Source organism: Pithys albifrons, chromosome 3, assembly GCF_047495875.1.
Source record: "Pithys albifrons albifrons isolate INPA30051 chromosome 3, PitAlb_v1, whole genome shotgun sequence".
Taxonomy (NCBI): domain Eukaryota; kingdom Metazoa; phylum Chordata; class Aves; order Passeriformes; family Thamnophilidae; genus Pithys; species Pithys albifrons.
This window is the reverse complement of record NC_092460.1, coordinates 100,495,940-100,509,588: the sequence shown is the minus strand read 5'-3', so window position 1 is coordinate 100,509,588 and position 13,649 is coordinate 100,495,940. Positions and strand designations below refer to the sequence as shown.

The 13,649-nt window shown below is 63.4% G+C and overlaps 1 protein-coding gene across 1 annotated transcript in view; it reads left to right on the top strand.

Annotated features, from left to right (window-relative positions):
- Positions 1-3,650: 3,650 nt before the first annotated feature.
- SHANK3 (SH3 and multiple ankyrin repeat domains 3) overlaps positions 3,651-13,649 on the top strand; it is a 269,795-nt gene continuing 259,796 nt past the window's right edge. Inside the window, exons 1-2 of the mRNA XM_071550093.1 lie at positions 3,651-3,717; positions 11,000-11,331. Coding sequence (XP_071406194.1) covers positions 11,080-11,331 — 252 coding nt within the window. The 5' untranslated portion in view covers positions 3,651-3,717; positions 11,000-11,079. The remainder of the gene's footprint in view (positions 3,718-10,999; positions 11,332-13,649) is intronic.

Sequence of the window (13,649 nt, the reverse complement as noted above, 5' to 3'; positions counted from 1 at the left end):
ATGCTACAAAGCCAAAGCTGTCTGAGGGTGAAGTGTTCCTGTGAAAGACCAGGAGGTGGCTGGTTCAGAGGGTGTGGAATCGCCAGAGTGGGAGCAACTGGTCTCGTGGACGTGGGTCTGGCACAGAAATCTGGGTCTGAGGGGCCACAGGGCTGGCCAGGGCTGCAGTGCAGCCTGACAGGGCTGCTCACAGGCCTCCCATTCCAGAGCCTCACTCCTCTTGTGGCACTGTGGGTTGCCCCTTCTGCTTTTCAGGGATTGCTGGAGCTGTGAGCTGCTCTTGCTAAAAGCCACCAGGGTAAGATGGGCTTGGTTTCAGCTGGGCCAGCTGGCAGCGTGGGCTGCCTGTGTGTCTGTGTGTCCAGCTTGGGGTGGGAAGTGACCACACAGGGCTGGGGACAAGGACAAACCTGTGTCCCCCAAGTGCTCCTGAAAGACCTGTGTGGTGCAGCCTCAGCTGCCCCCACACCACTGTCCTGCCCCCCAGACCTCTGTCCTGCCCCCCACACCACTGTCCTGCCCCCCAGACCTCTGTCCTGCCCCCCACACCACTGTCCTGCCCCCCAGACCTTTGTCCTGCCCCCCACACCACTGTCCTGCCCCCCACACCACTGTCCTGCCCCCACACTACTGTCCTGCCCCCCAGACCTTTGTCCTGCCCCCCACACCACTGTCCTGCCCCCCACACTACTGTCCTGCCCCCCAGACCTTTGTCCTGCCCCCCACACCACTGTCCTGCCCCCTAGACCTTTGTCCTGCCCCCCCACACCACTGTCCTGCCCCCCACACCACTGTCCTGCCCCCCCACACCACTGTCCTGCCCCCCAGACCTCTGTCCTGCCCCCACACTACTGTCCTGCCCCCCACACCACTGTCCTGCCCCCCCCACCACTGTCCTGCCCCCCAGACCTTTGTCCTGCCCCCCAGACCTTTGTCCTGCCCCCCACACCACTGTCCTGCCCCCCAGACCTCTGTCCTGCCCCCCACACCACTGTCCTGCCCCCCAGACCTCTGTCCTGCCCCCCCACACCACTGTCCTGCCCCCCAGACCTCTGTCCTGCCCCCCAGACCTCTGTCCTGCCCCCCAGACCTCTGTCATGCCCTCCAGACACTGTCATAGAATCACAGACTCATAGAATAGATGGGGTTGGAAAAGCCCTCCGAGATCATCAAGTCCAACCCTTGGTCCAACTCCAGTCCCTTTACCAGATCATGGCACTCAGTGCCACGGCCAAGCTCAGCTGAAAACCCTCCAGGGATGGGGAATCCACCCCCTCTCTGGGCAGCCCATTCCAATCCCTGAGCACTCTCTCTGCAAAGAATTTCTTCCTGCTCTCCAACTTCAATTTCCCCTGGCAGAGCTTGAGCCCATCGTGCCCCCTTGTCCTATTGCTGTCCTGCCCCCCAGACCTCTGTCCTGCACCCCCCCCCCACTGTTTTGCCACCCAGACCGCCCTCCTGCCCTCCAGATCTCTGACCCACCCCCCAGACCTCTGATCTGTTCCCCAGACCTCTCTGCTGCCCACCCAGCTTGCCAAGGGAAGGGTACACATGGCCAGGCTTGGCAGAGCAGGGACAGAGAGGGCTCCCTGGCCTGAGCTCCTTCCCCCTTACTGGGACCAGTGGCTGCTGTTCCACAGCCAAGGGGCCTGGCTGGGCCTGTCAGCCCCTGCTCTGCCCTGCACAGGCTGGTGGGAGCTGTGCTGCCCTTCAGGTCTAGCTCCTTCCTGCCAGGGGGACAGCCCCGTGTCCCCCCAGGGTGATGGCATGGACATGCCCTGCCCTGGGGGGTCAGCAGCCAGAGCTGGGCTGTCACCTGCTGGGAGCACACGTGTTTTGGGCTGGGGATTACCACCATCTGGCCCTAGAGCTGGTTCCAGCTGGGAGAGTGAAGGGAAGGAGCCAAAAGCCTTTGTTTTGTCCAAGTGGAGCTGCCCCGGGATAGGCCAGCAGGGAATTGGCTTTGGTGGTTTTCAGGCACTGGGATGGTCTCCTGTAGCAGCTGGGGAGGGCAGGAGGGGCTGCTGTTGCTGCAGGACAACTGTTAAGGGAGTGTTATTAGGGGGATGGAGCACCTCTCCTGTGAGGAAAGACTGAGAGAATTGGGGTTGTTCAGCCTGGAGAAGAGAAGCTTTGGGGTGACCTAATTGTGGCCTTGCAGTACCTGGTGGGAGCCTGCAAGGAAGAGAGAGAGGGACTTCTGCAAGGGCCTGGAGTGACAGAACAATGGGAATGGCTTCTCACTGCCAGAGGGCAGGGATAGATGGGATATTGGGAAGGAATTGCTGGCTGGGAGGGTGGGCAGGCCCTGGCACAGGTTGGGCAGAGAAGCTGTGGCTGTCCCTGGATCCCTGGGAGTGTCCCAGGCCAGGCTGGACAGGGCTTGGAGCACCCTGGGCTATGGGAGGTGTCCCTGCCCATGGCAGGGGAGTTCAGGGGTACTTTGACTCTTTGCTGGACACTCAGAGACACAGACAAACCTTGGTGGTCCCAGGTGGGCACAGGATGCTGCTCCTTGTCCTGCTGCCCCTCCCTGGGGTCAGCCCCACTCTGCCATCGCATCCCCCTGGCACAGCCAAGCGCTGGCACTGCGGGTTTGCTCCCTGCCCTGCTGTGATGTGGGACTTGCCCTTTAATCCTCTGCACATCCCCAGTGACCCACTAACCCTGGCAAACGGGGAGAGGGAAAATCAATGGGCAGGAGAATTACCCGTCAGGCACTGGAGGACACCGCAGGCACACAGGGGCTGATCGATGAGCACCGTTCCTGCTCTGCGTGTCCTGGCACAGTCTGGGACTCCAGTGGGTGCAGTCCTGCACCTTTCCCTGCCCCTGTCCCTGTCCCTGTCCCTGTCCCTGCCCCTGTCCCTGTCCCTGTCCCTGTCCCTGCCCCTGCCCCTGCCCCTGCCCCTGCCCCTGCCCCTGTCCCTGCCCCTGTCCCTGCCCCTGTCCCTGCCCCTGCCCCTGTCCCTGCCACTGCTCCTGCCCCTGTCCCTGCTCCTGTCCCTGTCCCTGCCCCTGCCCCAGTCCCTGCCCCTGCCCCTGTCCCTGCCCCTGTCTCTGCCCCTGCCCCTGTCCCTGTCCCTGTCTCTGCCCCTGCCCCTGCCCCTGTCCCTGCCACTGCTCCTGCCCCTGTCCCTGCTCCTGCCCCAGTCCCTGCCCCTGCCCCTGCCCCTGTTCCTGCCACTGCCCCTGCCCCTGCCCCTGCCCCTGTCCCTGTCCCTGCCCCTGCCCCTGCCCTGCCAGCACAGATTCCTTCTGCAGGACATGGGCAGCGGTGGGAAAGGACAAGGTTGGGCTGGTCCAGGCTGCTTTGTGTCGCTGTCACGTGGGGCTGGGACCAAGCCACAGCAAACAGCAGTGCCGACTGACCTGCTGGTGCCCAGATAAGCCATGAGGACAGCCCCGGCATCCCGGAGCTGGCAGGGTACCAAGGAGCAGCCCCGGCTCCGTGGCAAGGTGCTCTGTGCAAACCCCAAGGTCCTGACACCCCATGGGGGGCTCTGAGCTCTGTGCGGGGGTCAGAGCAGCACAATCCCCCCCCTGCCGAGGCCTCCGTGCCTTCCACAGGGCCTGGGAGCATCGACCGTGTGTTCCCGCGGCGGCTGCGGCCGCCCCTGGTAAATCAGTAACGTCGGGGCTGTGGGGCAGGACGGCTCTGCTGGGGCTGTGGGCAGCGCTGCCCGAGCCAGAGCAGGCACTGCCGGATCCTGCCAGGTGAGGGCTGGGCTGCCAGGGAGGGCTGGGGGTCTGGGCTGGGCTCCCAGAGAGGGCTGAGGGTCTGGGATGGGCTCCCTGTGCTGCCAGGTGAGGGCTGGGCTCCCAGGGAGGGCAGGGAGGGTTGGGGGTCTGGGCTGGAGGTCTGGGCTGGGGGTCTGGACTGGGCTCCCAGGGAGGGCTATGGGTCTGGGATGGGCTCCCTGTGCTGCCAGGTGAGGGCTGGGCTCTCAGGGAGGGCAGAGAGGGCTGGGGTTCTGGACTGGGGGTCTGGGATGGGTTCCCTGTGCTGCCAGGTGAGGGCTGGGCTCCCAGGGAGGGCAGGGAGGGTTGGGGGTCCAGGTTGGGCTCCCAGGGAGGGCTGGGGGTCCTGGCTGGGCTCCCTGCATGGCCAGGCAGGGCTGGGGGTCCTGGCTGGGCTCCCTGCATAGCCAGGGAGGGCTGGGGGTCTGGGCTGGGCTCCCTGTGCTGCCAGGGAGGGCTGGGGGTCCTGGCTGGGCTCCCTGTGCTGCCAGGCAGGGCTGGGGGTCCGAGCTGGGGGTCCCTGTGCTGCCAAGGAGGACTGGGGTTCCGGGCTGGGCTCTTTGACACAGCCAGGAAGGGCTGGGGGTCCTGGCAAGGCTCTTGGACACAGCCCAGGGGTCTCTGGTCCTGCAAGGACTCAGAAGATCCCACAACAGAGCCAGGGCTGGGCTCGGTGCCGCTGCAGGAGTGGAGTGCGGGGTGGGAGCTGCTGGAGAAAGTGTTGGATCCCAACTCTGGAGAGGCAGGAACGGCCTGGGCATCACAGCCACGTGTGCAGGGTCTGGCAGGGCAGGGCAGAGCAGGGCTGGGCAGGGCTGGTGCTGGTGCTGGGGTGAATGTGCTGCCCTGTCTTGGAGCAGCTGTCTCTGTGCTGGGCTGCTGGAAGGTCCCAGCTGGTCCTTTCAGAGCAGGAGTCAGTACCACAACAGCTCTTCCTGGGCCGTTCCCAGTGATCCCAGTGATCCCAGTGACACCTGGCAGGGACACCCACTGGGTTTCCCCTTGACCTCCACTGCTGTATCCCCCACGACCCCAGTGCCACGTGGGGAGTCCTGGAGCACAGGGAGCTGGTCCGTGGGGAACAGGGAGTGTTGTGCTTCTCCCACACACCAGCAGGGCACAAGTGCCTGGCTCCTGCCAGCTCGGTGCCACCCTGGCTGTCACTCCCAGGAATGCAGCACGTTTGCAGCCCCTGGCACCGTGTCTGAGGTGTCAGCACCTGGGGACACGGAGATCCAGGTGCTCCCATGCTTGCCTGTCCCTGGGGCCCCTGTTCGCAGAGGGGCCGGGCCTTGGAGGGCTGGGGGGGTGTGAGTGTGGAGGAGCAGCTCACCCGCCCTCCCTTTCGTGCATGGGAGAGCAGGTGCTGGGGAGGGGAGGGAATTTAACCCTGATCCTGCCAGCGAAAACTGCCGGTCCCGGTCGGGCTGTGTGGCTGTAACAACCTGGGGCTGGGGCATTTCTGGGGGCAGGACAACCCGCTCAGGGGTTTGTGGGCACGATGCCTGGGAAGGTGGCCAACAGCCCTGGGGAGGGGGAGGATGGGGAAGGTTCCTTTCTGCTCTTCCTCCATGCTGAGACTCTTCAGTGCCCCTTGATTTGAGAAGATTTGAGGCATCAGCTGCTCCCATCCTTGATTTCTGTTTCGGTGCTCCCTGGCAGACTGTTCTTATCTGTGGGGCTGGAGCTGAGACCAGGACGAGGATTTGAAGCCTGGGCAGGCACAGGACTCTGGATTTGGGTTATTTTGTGTCCCTGAATATCCAGTGGCTCCCTGTGACCACCTGGTCCCTGAGTCTGTGCATCCCTCCAGATGGGGAGGGGTCTGCCATGCGAGAGGAGCCCACGGAGGTGGCAGAGAGGAGCCCACGGAGGTGGCAGAGAGGAGCCCGAGCGTGGCTCTGATCGCTGCCTGTGCCACGGATATAAATACTTCCCCAAACAAAGGAGGAGAGAGGAGCTGCTCAGGCTTCAGACAATGCTGACGCAAGAGGAGAGTGAAGTAGCCGCGAATGTGTGGGCTCGAAATTAGGCCATTCCTCACCATCACAGCGAGGGAGGGTCTGAAACAGCTTTCCAGGAAGAGGAGAGGAGAGAGAGGAGACCTGGAGGAAGGAGTTGGGCAGGAGGCTGTCAGAGGGCTCGGCGAGGGTGGCAAGAGCATCCTCTGGCTCTGCACAGCCTGGCACTGCCTGGCTCTGGCTCTGCACGGCTCTGGGCACAGCTCCCAGGCTGCAGGAGCTGATGCCAGTGCTGACAGCGGCCACAGGTCTTTGCACCCCTGTCTGGGCTCCCTTTGGAGCCTGTTGGACACGCTGCCAGGGGATGGAGTGGCAGCACCTTCCCTTCTCCTCAGGGAGGTGCCAGCTGCCCTGTCTCTGGAGCAGTTCCAGATGGCACCACTGCTGGGAGTGCTTTGGTTCTTCTTCCTGCTCTTGTCATGGCCTGGGGCTGCTTCTCTTCCTCAGACTTTACCTGTTGCACCTTCCCAGGTGCCACCACTGCACCTTTCCCAGGATTCTTCTGGCTGGATGCCCTCCCACCAGAGGGAGGATAATCCAGTGGTAGCCCGAGGGATGGTTGTGGTTCTGAGTTCCCTCAGTTCAGGGGAACCTGGAGCCCCCAGGGAGAGCCCTGAAGGTGCCAGTGATCAGCAGCACAGTGTGGGATGATCCCTGTGGGATGGGCTGCTCCTGGTGGGCAATGGGAAGGTGGCTTAGACTGTAATGCTGGGATGATGGAGAGGCCATCGGGGAATGCTGTTTCTCACAGCATCAGAGGTGAAGTTGGCTCAGTTATGAACCTTTGGTGAGTGCTCAGAAATCCAAAACATACTCAGAAATCCCAGCAAAATGCTCTGCCTTGGGTTTCACTTGCTGCTGCTCCTGGTGGCACGTGCAGGGAGCTCTACTAGACTGGCAGGGCGTGACTTTCTGTGATGGAAGCATTGCTGGTTTGCTCCTGTCACTAGAAAATCTTCTTGAAAGATTTTATAACTCCTTTTGATGATTTTTCATCAGTTTTCCCTGGTGTGAGAATAAGACTCATTGGGTTGTGATTTCTGAGATACTCAACTTGAGAAAAGGATAAGTGATACTTTTTTTCCCTCAGCAGAGAGGTTGATTTAATAAGAGAACATGAACGTGAATGACTCTGCAAGTCTGTAATGGGGTTTGGGGGTGGCCAGTGCATTTTCCCAACCATTCACAGTTGGGTCTTAAATATTATTGGGAACTAATGAGGTACCAGAAGATTGGGGGGAAAAAAAAAGCCAGAATAATCCTGGTGATTACCATCTGGAGTGTTTAATTTCTCCCCCTAGTGAAATGACAAGACAGAAAAAGAAAGGAAATAAATAAAATCAATGATGGGGAATAGTTGGACAGAACTCAGGTGGGCACTGCCAGCCTGGCACAGGGGGATTTGCTCCTGAGGGGCCATGGGACAGATCCCATGGGACACTGTGGCTGCAGGATGGATCCAAAGGGCTCCTCTGTGCTGCCTTTGTGTTCCTCCTGCTCTTCTTCCTGATCTCTTTAGGGCCTTTGCACTTGCCTGCTCCTGGTTTCGTGCCCCATTTCATTAAGGTGCTGTTTGATCCCCTCTTCCAGGTCACTAATAAAAGTCCCAGTCCTCATCCCAGGCCTGTGGGAGGAGCTGGATGGTGGTGATGGCACATTTTGTGTCCAGCCTTGGGCTACTTGCAGGTCCAACTCTCCACCTGGAAAGGCTCTGCCCTTCCATGGGCACTGCCATCCTCAGGGAGCAATCCCAGCCAGGGAATTGCAGGAAATTGTGCCATGGCTTCCCAGTTAGCGAATCACAGACTGGTTTGGGTGGGAAGGGACCATAAAGCCCATCCAGTGCCACCCCTGGAACACCTGGGACACCTTCCATAGCCCAGGTTGCTCCAAGCCCTGTCCAACCTGGCCTTGGACACTCCCAGGGATCCAGGGGCAGCCACAGCTTCTCTGCCCAACCTGTGCCTCACAGGGAAGAATTCCTTCCCAATATCCCATCCAACCCTGCCCTCTGGCAGTGGGAAGCCAGTTCAGACTCCCTGAGCTCCCTTTTCTGGCCCTTTGTTCCCCAGACTCTTGAGCCATCTCCCTTCCTGACCCCTCTTCTTTGTGCTGGGGGAGGCACAGCTGGTGGCTCTTTCTCAGGGCTGGTGGTGACTGAGTCATCTCAGCCACTTCTTCCCCTCACCAGCCCCACCTTGTCCCCAGTGTCCCCAGCTCAGAGCTGGAGAGCTCAGCCTGTCCCCTGCAGCCTTTGCTTTTCCCAGGTGGCCTTGTGTGCTCCAGAGCTGCCTTTCCAGCACTGCTGGTCTTGGCTGTGCTCACCCCAGGGCCCTGCTTGGAAGCTCTTCCAGACCCTGTGGAGCCACAGCAGGAGTGATGCCGTGGGACAGGCACCCTGGAAAGCCACGGATTTGGCTGGATTTGCTGCTGGGCAGGAATGTTTTCTCACACCTTACAAAGGGACTGGGTTGGGATTGCTCAAACTGAACCCTCCCACCCAGGCCCCTCTGAGAGTCCAGGGGATGGGAATGAAGGGTGCAGGAGACTCCCAGGCTCTGCTCCCTGCAGCTGTGCAGCCAGAAGGGACCTGTGGCTCACCAGCAGATGTGGATGGAAGGAAAGGAGGAGCCCAGAGATCAGCCAGTGGCTTCTGGGCTGATCTCACTGTCCAGATCTAGCCATGGTTTCCATTCTTGTGCCACTGAGTTGTGGTGCTCATGCTCAGGACCCGTTAGACTCACCCTGTGACCCCAAACCTCCAGGTCTGTGGCTGGAGCTGTGCCTGTCTCACCAGTTCTGCCAGTGCAGGGTGTTTGCAGCAGGTGCTGCTCCAGCTGGGAGAGTCTTTTGGGGCTGGCAGAGTTCGGGTCCCAGCGATCCCTGCCCTGGGCAGTCCCTCAGCCTCGGGGTGGGAGGGCCAAGGAAGAGCCATTACTCATTTCCTGGACAGATCGAGGCCATACCGTAAATCTCTGCAGCTCCCCGTGGTTTGGGGGCTATTTCTGTGGGAGGATTGTCACGTAGATTAAAGCCTTGAATCGCAGCCAGCCATGGACCGTGCACAGACCTGCAGGGCTCAGCCCGGCATTCCATCTGCTCCTGGCAGGGCAGTCCCTGCCCTGGCCCTGCCTGGGAGTGAGGGCATGACCCTGGGCGGGCAGAGCCCTCCTGCCCCTCCTTAGCCCTCACTGGCAGAGGTCAGAGCCTGGGAGGTGGCTGCTGGTGCCTCTGCTCCACACTGGAGCTCCATGGGAGCTGCTCCGGCCACCACGCCGGGGACTTCCCTGTTGGAAAGGTCTCTGGGGAGGGAACACAGGTCAGCTGCCCTCCCATTCCCCAAACTTTGGCATGAGGGCACAACTGCATCCTGTTGTCCAAGTGTGAGGCACTTTGGGAACCTCCTGGCAGCCAGTTCCTGGCTCAGGGGATGGTGAAGGAGATGCTGGAGCTGCAGCACAGGGGTCAGTCTGCCTGTCTGGGCCTCCAAAAAGGGGTGTTGGGGACCTCATGGTGGGCAGAGCTCCAGCCACATCAACAGTTTCACAGGGCCAGGATCAAAGCTCTGCCCTGTAAAACCCAAGACAGGCAGCTGAGCCCCACAAGTCACATCCTGCTGATGTCCAGCCACCTCCTGAGTCCCCCGGCAGCTGGGCAGGAGCCAGGCAGGGGGTCCAGGTGTGCTGGTGCAGATGTGGAGATGGGGAATCCTGGTTGGAGATGGGGAACAGGGACAGACTGGGACAGACTGGGGACAATGGTGGTGGAGTGGAGACAAGATCCAAGGAGCAGAGCAGGCTGCAGGAGCTGGGAGAGCCCATCCTCAGCTCCTGGGTGTGGTGTCCAGACCCTCTGTGCTGCACCCTGGGCCCTCCTGGGGTGGGCAGAGGCTCTGGGTGTCTGCACAGCTGGGACAGGGTGAACCTGGGGCAGGTCCATGCTCTGCTGACAGGGTGGGGAGGGGTCTGTGTTGGATGGCTGGGGGACACTGCACTGGGCACATGCCCACTGTGGGGACAGTATGTGGAGCTTCTTGGAGAGGTCTGTCTGGTGTGGAGCTTTTGGGAGAGGTCCCTGATGTGAGGGTTCAATGTATGATGGGTGTGATCCTCTGCAAGACCCCCAACACAAGGATCTGGGTAGGGGGTGTCCCCACAGTGTCCCTGCCATGAGGAACCCTATGGGGGTGGCTTTGGAAGAGTCCTGTGTGGTTGGCAGGGGGTTCCTGAGATGGAAGGATCTTTGTGTGGGGCATTTATGGGTCCTGCATGAGGTTCTTGTTGGGGTGTCCTGGGGGCAGTGTGGGGGTCCCCACCTGGTTCCCCAGCACAGGCTGGGCATCCTCTGTTGAGCCCCTGCTGGGCAATGGTCCTTGCTGGGGTTGTGCTGTGGGTTCCCAGCCAAGGTCCTTGTGTGCAGTGTGGGGGTCCCCTCCCAGGTGATGGTCCTTGCTGGGGGGTTTGTGGGGTCCCCATGGGGATGTCCATGTGCAGAGTAGGGGTCTGCTCCCAGACACCTCCTGGGGATGGTCCCTGCTGGGGGGTTTGTGGGGTCCCCATGGGGATGTCCATGTGCAGAGTAGGGGTTTGCTCCCAGACCCCTCCTGGGGATGGTCCCTGCTGGGGGATAGTCTCTGCTGGGGGGGTTCTGTGGGGCCCCTGTGGGGATACTCATGCACAGAATGGGGGTTTGCTCCTGGGATCTCTGGGGAATGGTCCCTGCTGAGGGGTTCTGTGGGGTTCCCACAGGGATGTCCATGTGCAGCCTGGGGGTCCCCTGCCAGGGAATGGTCCCTGCTGAGGGGTTCTGTGGGGTTCCCACAGGATGTCCATGTGCAGCCTGGGGGTCCCCTGCCATGGAATGGTTGCTGCTGAGGGACAATCCCTGCTGGAGGAGTTTGTGGGGTCCCTGCAGGGATGTCCATATGCAGAGTGGGGGGCTGCTTTTGGGTGCTTCCCAGGGAACGGTCAGGGCCAGGGGATGATCCCGGCTGGGGTGATGGGGGGTGATTGAGGGGTCCCTGTGGAGGTGCCCATGTGCACCATGGGGGTCTCCTGCCGGGCATGCCGTGGGGCCCCAGCCAGGATGCCTGTGTGCAGTGTGGGGGTCCCCTCCCGAGAGATGCTCCCTAGCGAGGATCCCATGGGGATGCCCGTGTGCACCGTGGAGGTCTCCTGGGGGGTGCCCCTGTGCCGGGGTGCCCCAGCCGGGCTGACGGCGTGTCCTTGTCCCCGCAGGGCCCCCGGGCGGGCCGTGAGCGCGGCCGGCGGTGGCGGTGGCGGTGCGGGTGCCGGCCGCCCGCCGCGCCGCACGGAGCATGCCTCTGAGCCCCGCCGGCAGCCAGCATGAGAGCCCGGAGTCGCCGCCGCCGGAGCCGCTGCCGGAGCGCCAGCCCCGCGCCGCCGCCACCGGGGAGCCGAGCGCCGGCCTGCGGGAGGAGACGCGGCTCGACCCGGGCCGGGGCCCCGCCGGGCCCCGCTCCCCCAAGCTGGCGGCCCCGGCGCGCATGGAGGAGCCCGCGCCCGGCGCCATCGTCGTCCGCATCGGCATCCCCGACCTCCAGCAGACGGTGAGTGCCAGAGCGGCCGCGACCCGCACCTTGCTGCGCATCCCGAGCGGTCCCGACCCGCACCTCGCCCCGCATCCCGCCCCGCATCCCGAGCGGTCCCGGCCCCGCTCCGCCACGGCTCCCGCCCCGGCGCCACCCGGCAAACTTCGCACCGCCTCGGGCGGGGGCCCCCGGCCACGGGCCGGGCAGGACAGGTCCCCATCGCCCCGCTCCGCAATGCCCCTTCCCCACTGCCCTGCTCTGCGCTCACTCCATCCCTGGTGCCCCCTCCTCATTGCCCCAGGTGCCCAGTGCCCCACTGCCCGGTGCTGCTTCCCCATTGCCCCCCTCCCTGCTGTCCCCATCCCCGATTCCCCCCATCCCCGCTGCTCGCATCCCCCGTGTCCCCATCCCCGGTGTGCCCATCCCCGCTGCTCGCATCCCCCGTGTCCCCATCCCCGGTGTGCCCATCCCCGCTGCCCGCATCCCCCGTGTCCCCATCCCCGCTGCCCCCATTCCCAGCGGTCCCCGTCCCTGCTGTCCCCATGCCCGGTGTCCCCCTCCCCTTCCCCGCAGAGCCCGGCGCGGGCAGCCCCTCCGGCAGCGCTGCGTTCCTGGGGCGCTCCGGGGCCCCGGTGCGGCCGCAGCGCGGGGCCGTTCCCGCACCGGCCGGGACCGGGCTGTGTCCCTGTCCCAGTGCCAGCCCCCAGCGCGGGGCACGGCGGGGCTGGGAACGGGAAACGGGGAGCGGGTGCGGCTCAGGAAGCTCCAGCACCAGCCTGGTAGTGGCACCAGAACTGCGCCGGGCTCGGGTCCCGCAGCAGCCGGGCGGGCTGCGGGATCACGGGGCTCCAGCGCTGGGCTCTGACGGCCGCTCCTGTGCCGCGGCTCTGCGTGGGTGCCGTGGCCGTGGTGGTGCGTGGGGTGGTGGGTGCTGTGCCGGATGGTGTGATGTGCCAGGTCACGGTGCCCGTGACACAGGTGGGACACACTGGTGTGACCTCCTGGGAGCCCAGGTGTGACCCAGGAGGGGACAGGCTTCGAGAGGTGATAGCTGGGGTGGCACATGTGGCACAGAGCGGGCAGAGGGTGGCATGACGGGTGGTCAGCCCGGGCACAGGGGTGTCTGGCAGAGCACAGTGATCCCCGGAGACGGGGTCACCTGGCACTGGGTGCTTTGTGGGGAGGGAGCGCTTGGAAACAGCCTGGTCTGTGCAGGGAAGGGTTGGCTGAAGGGCTGCGGTAACGGTGGCCCTAATGAAGAGCCCGCATTAGAGGTGGAGTACTGGGGACAGTGGCCTGGGGCTGGGTGGGCTTCCAGGCACAGGGAGCATGGAGGAAGCATTGCGGGCAGGAGAGGGGGTGCCCCTTTGCGATGAGGGGGGGAAGATGAGGCAGCAGACTTGGGGCGAGCAGAGCATTGTTGGGGCTGGAGGGGACTGAGGGAAGTGAGAGCTCTCCTTTTTGGTGGGGAGGAGCTCTCTTTGGGGTCAGGCGTGGGGCTCCTGGGGAAGGGGTCTCGCTGGAGGACAGTGGTGCTGGGGCCGAGGGCCAGGCGCCTGGGGCCGAGGTGCTGCTCGCAGGTTCAGCTCTGCAGGCTGAGCTGCCAGCGCCGGGGAGCGGCACAGACAGGCGAGGCAGCGCTGCCGCTGCTGTCGAAGAATCGGCCAGACGCGCTGCTCTAGCGAGGACTGACCTTGTGCTGCAGGAAGGGCTTTAGCCCTGCTCGTTCCCCCCCAATCCGTGCGGGGCTTGTGAACGAGGGGCGCGGGGGCTGCTGTGTCCCCTTGGCGCTGGATTAGCCCCGCTGGCTCCTCCTGCCACCCCTCGCACGGCCCTGCCCGAGCCGGGGCTCCCGTGGGTGCCATCCTGCCCCAGCCACCCCACAATCCCGCCGTGTGGCCCCGCGCCGGGTCCGAGGGCTGGCGGGGAGGGTTCTGCTCCAGGCCTGGTGTCCGGCTCTTCCCCGTTTTGCTGTTCCCCGGGCACTGCCCCGCGCGGTCCCTGCCTGCGTTTGTTCTGGGAATGTGCGTGGGAAGCGGAGGAAGCGGCGGTGACTCCTTTTCTCCTGGAGATAGCAGGATTCGGGGTGAGGGCATGTCGTGACCTCCCTCCTCCCTTCCTCCTTATGAGTCCTCTCTTTTCAAGGTCCTTTCCAACCTAAGGGCTGTCCCCAAAGTCAAAGTGAAGCCGCTCAGCTTTGCCAGACGGAAGATCCCTCGAGGCACTGGGGGGTGTGGGGCACTTCAGGCAAAGCTGAGCATCTTTGCATGTGAATAGTAGGAATTTCCCTCCCACATCTTCCTTCCCCAGTGGTGCAGCCTCGGTGGACTGGGGTG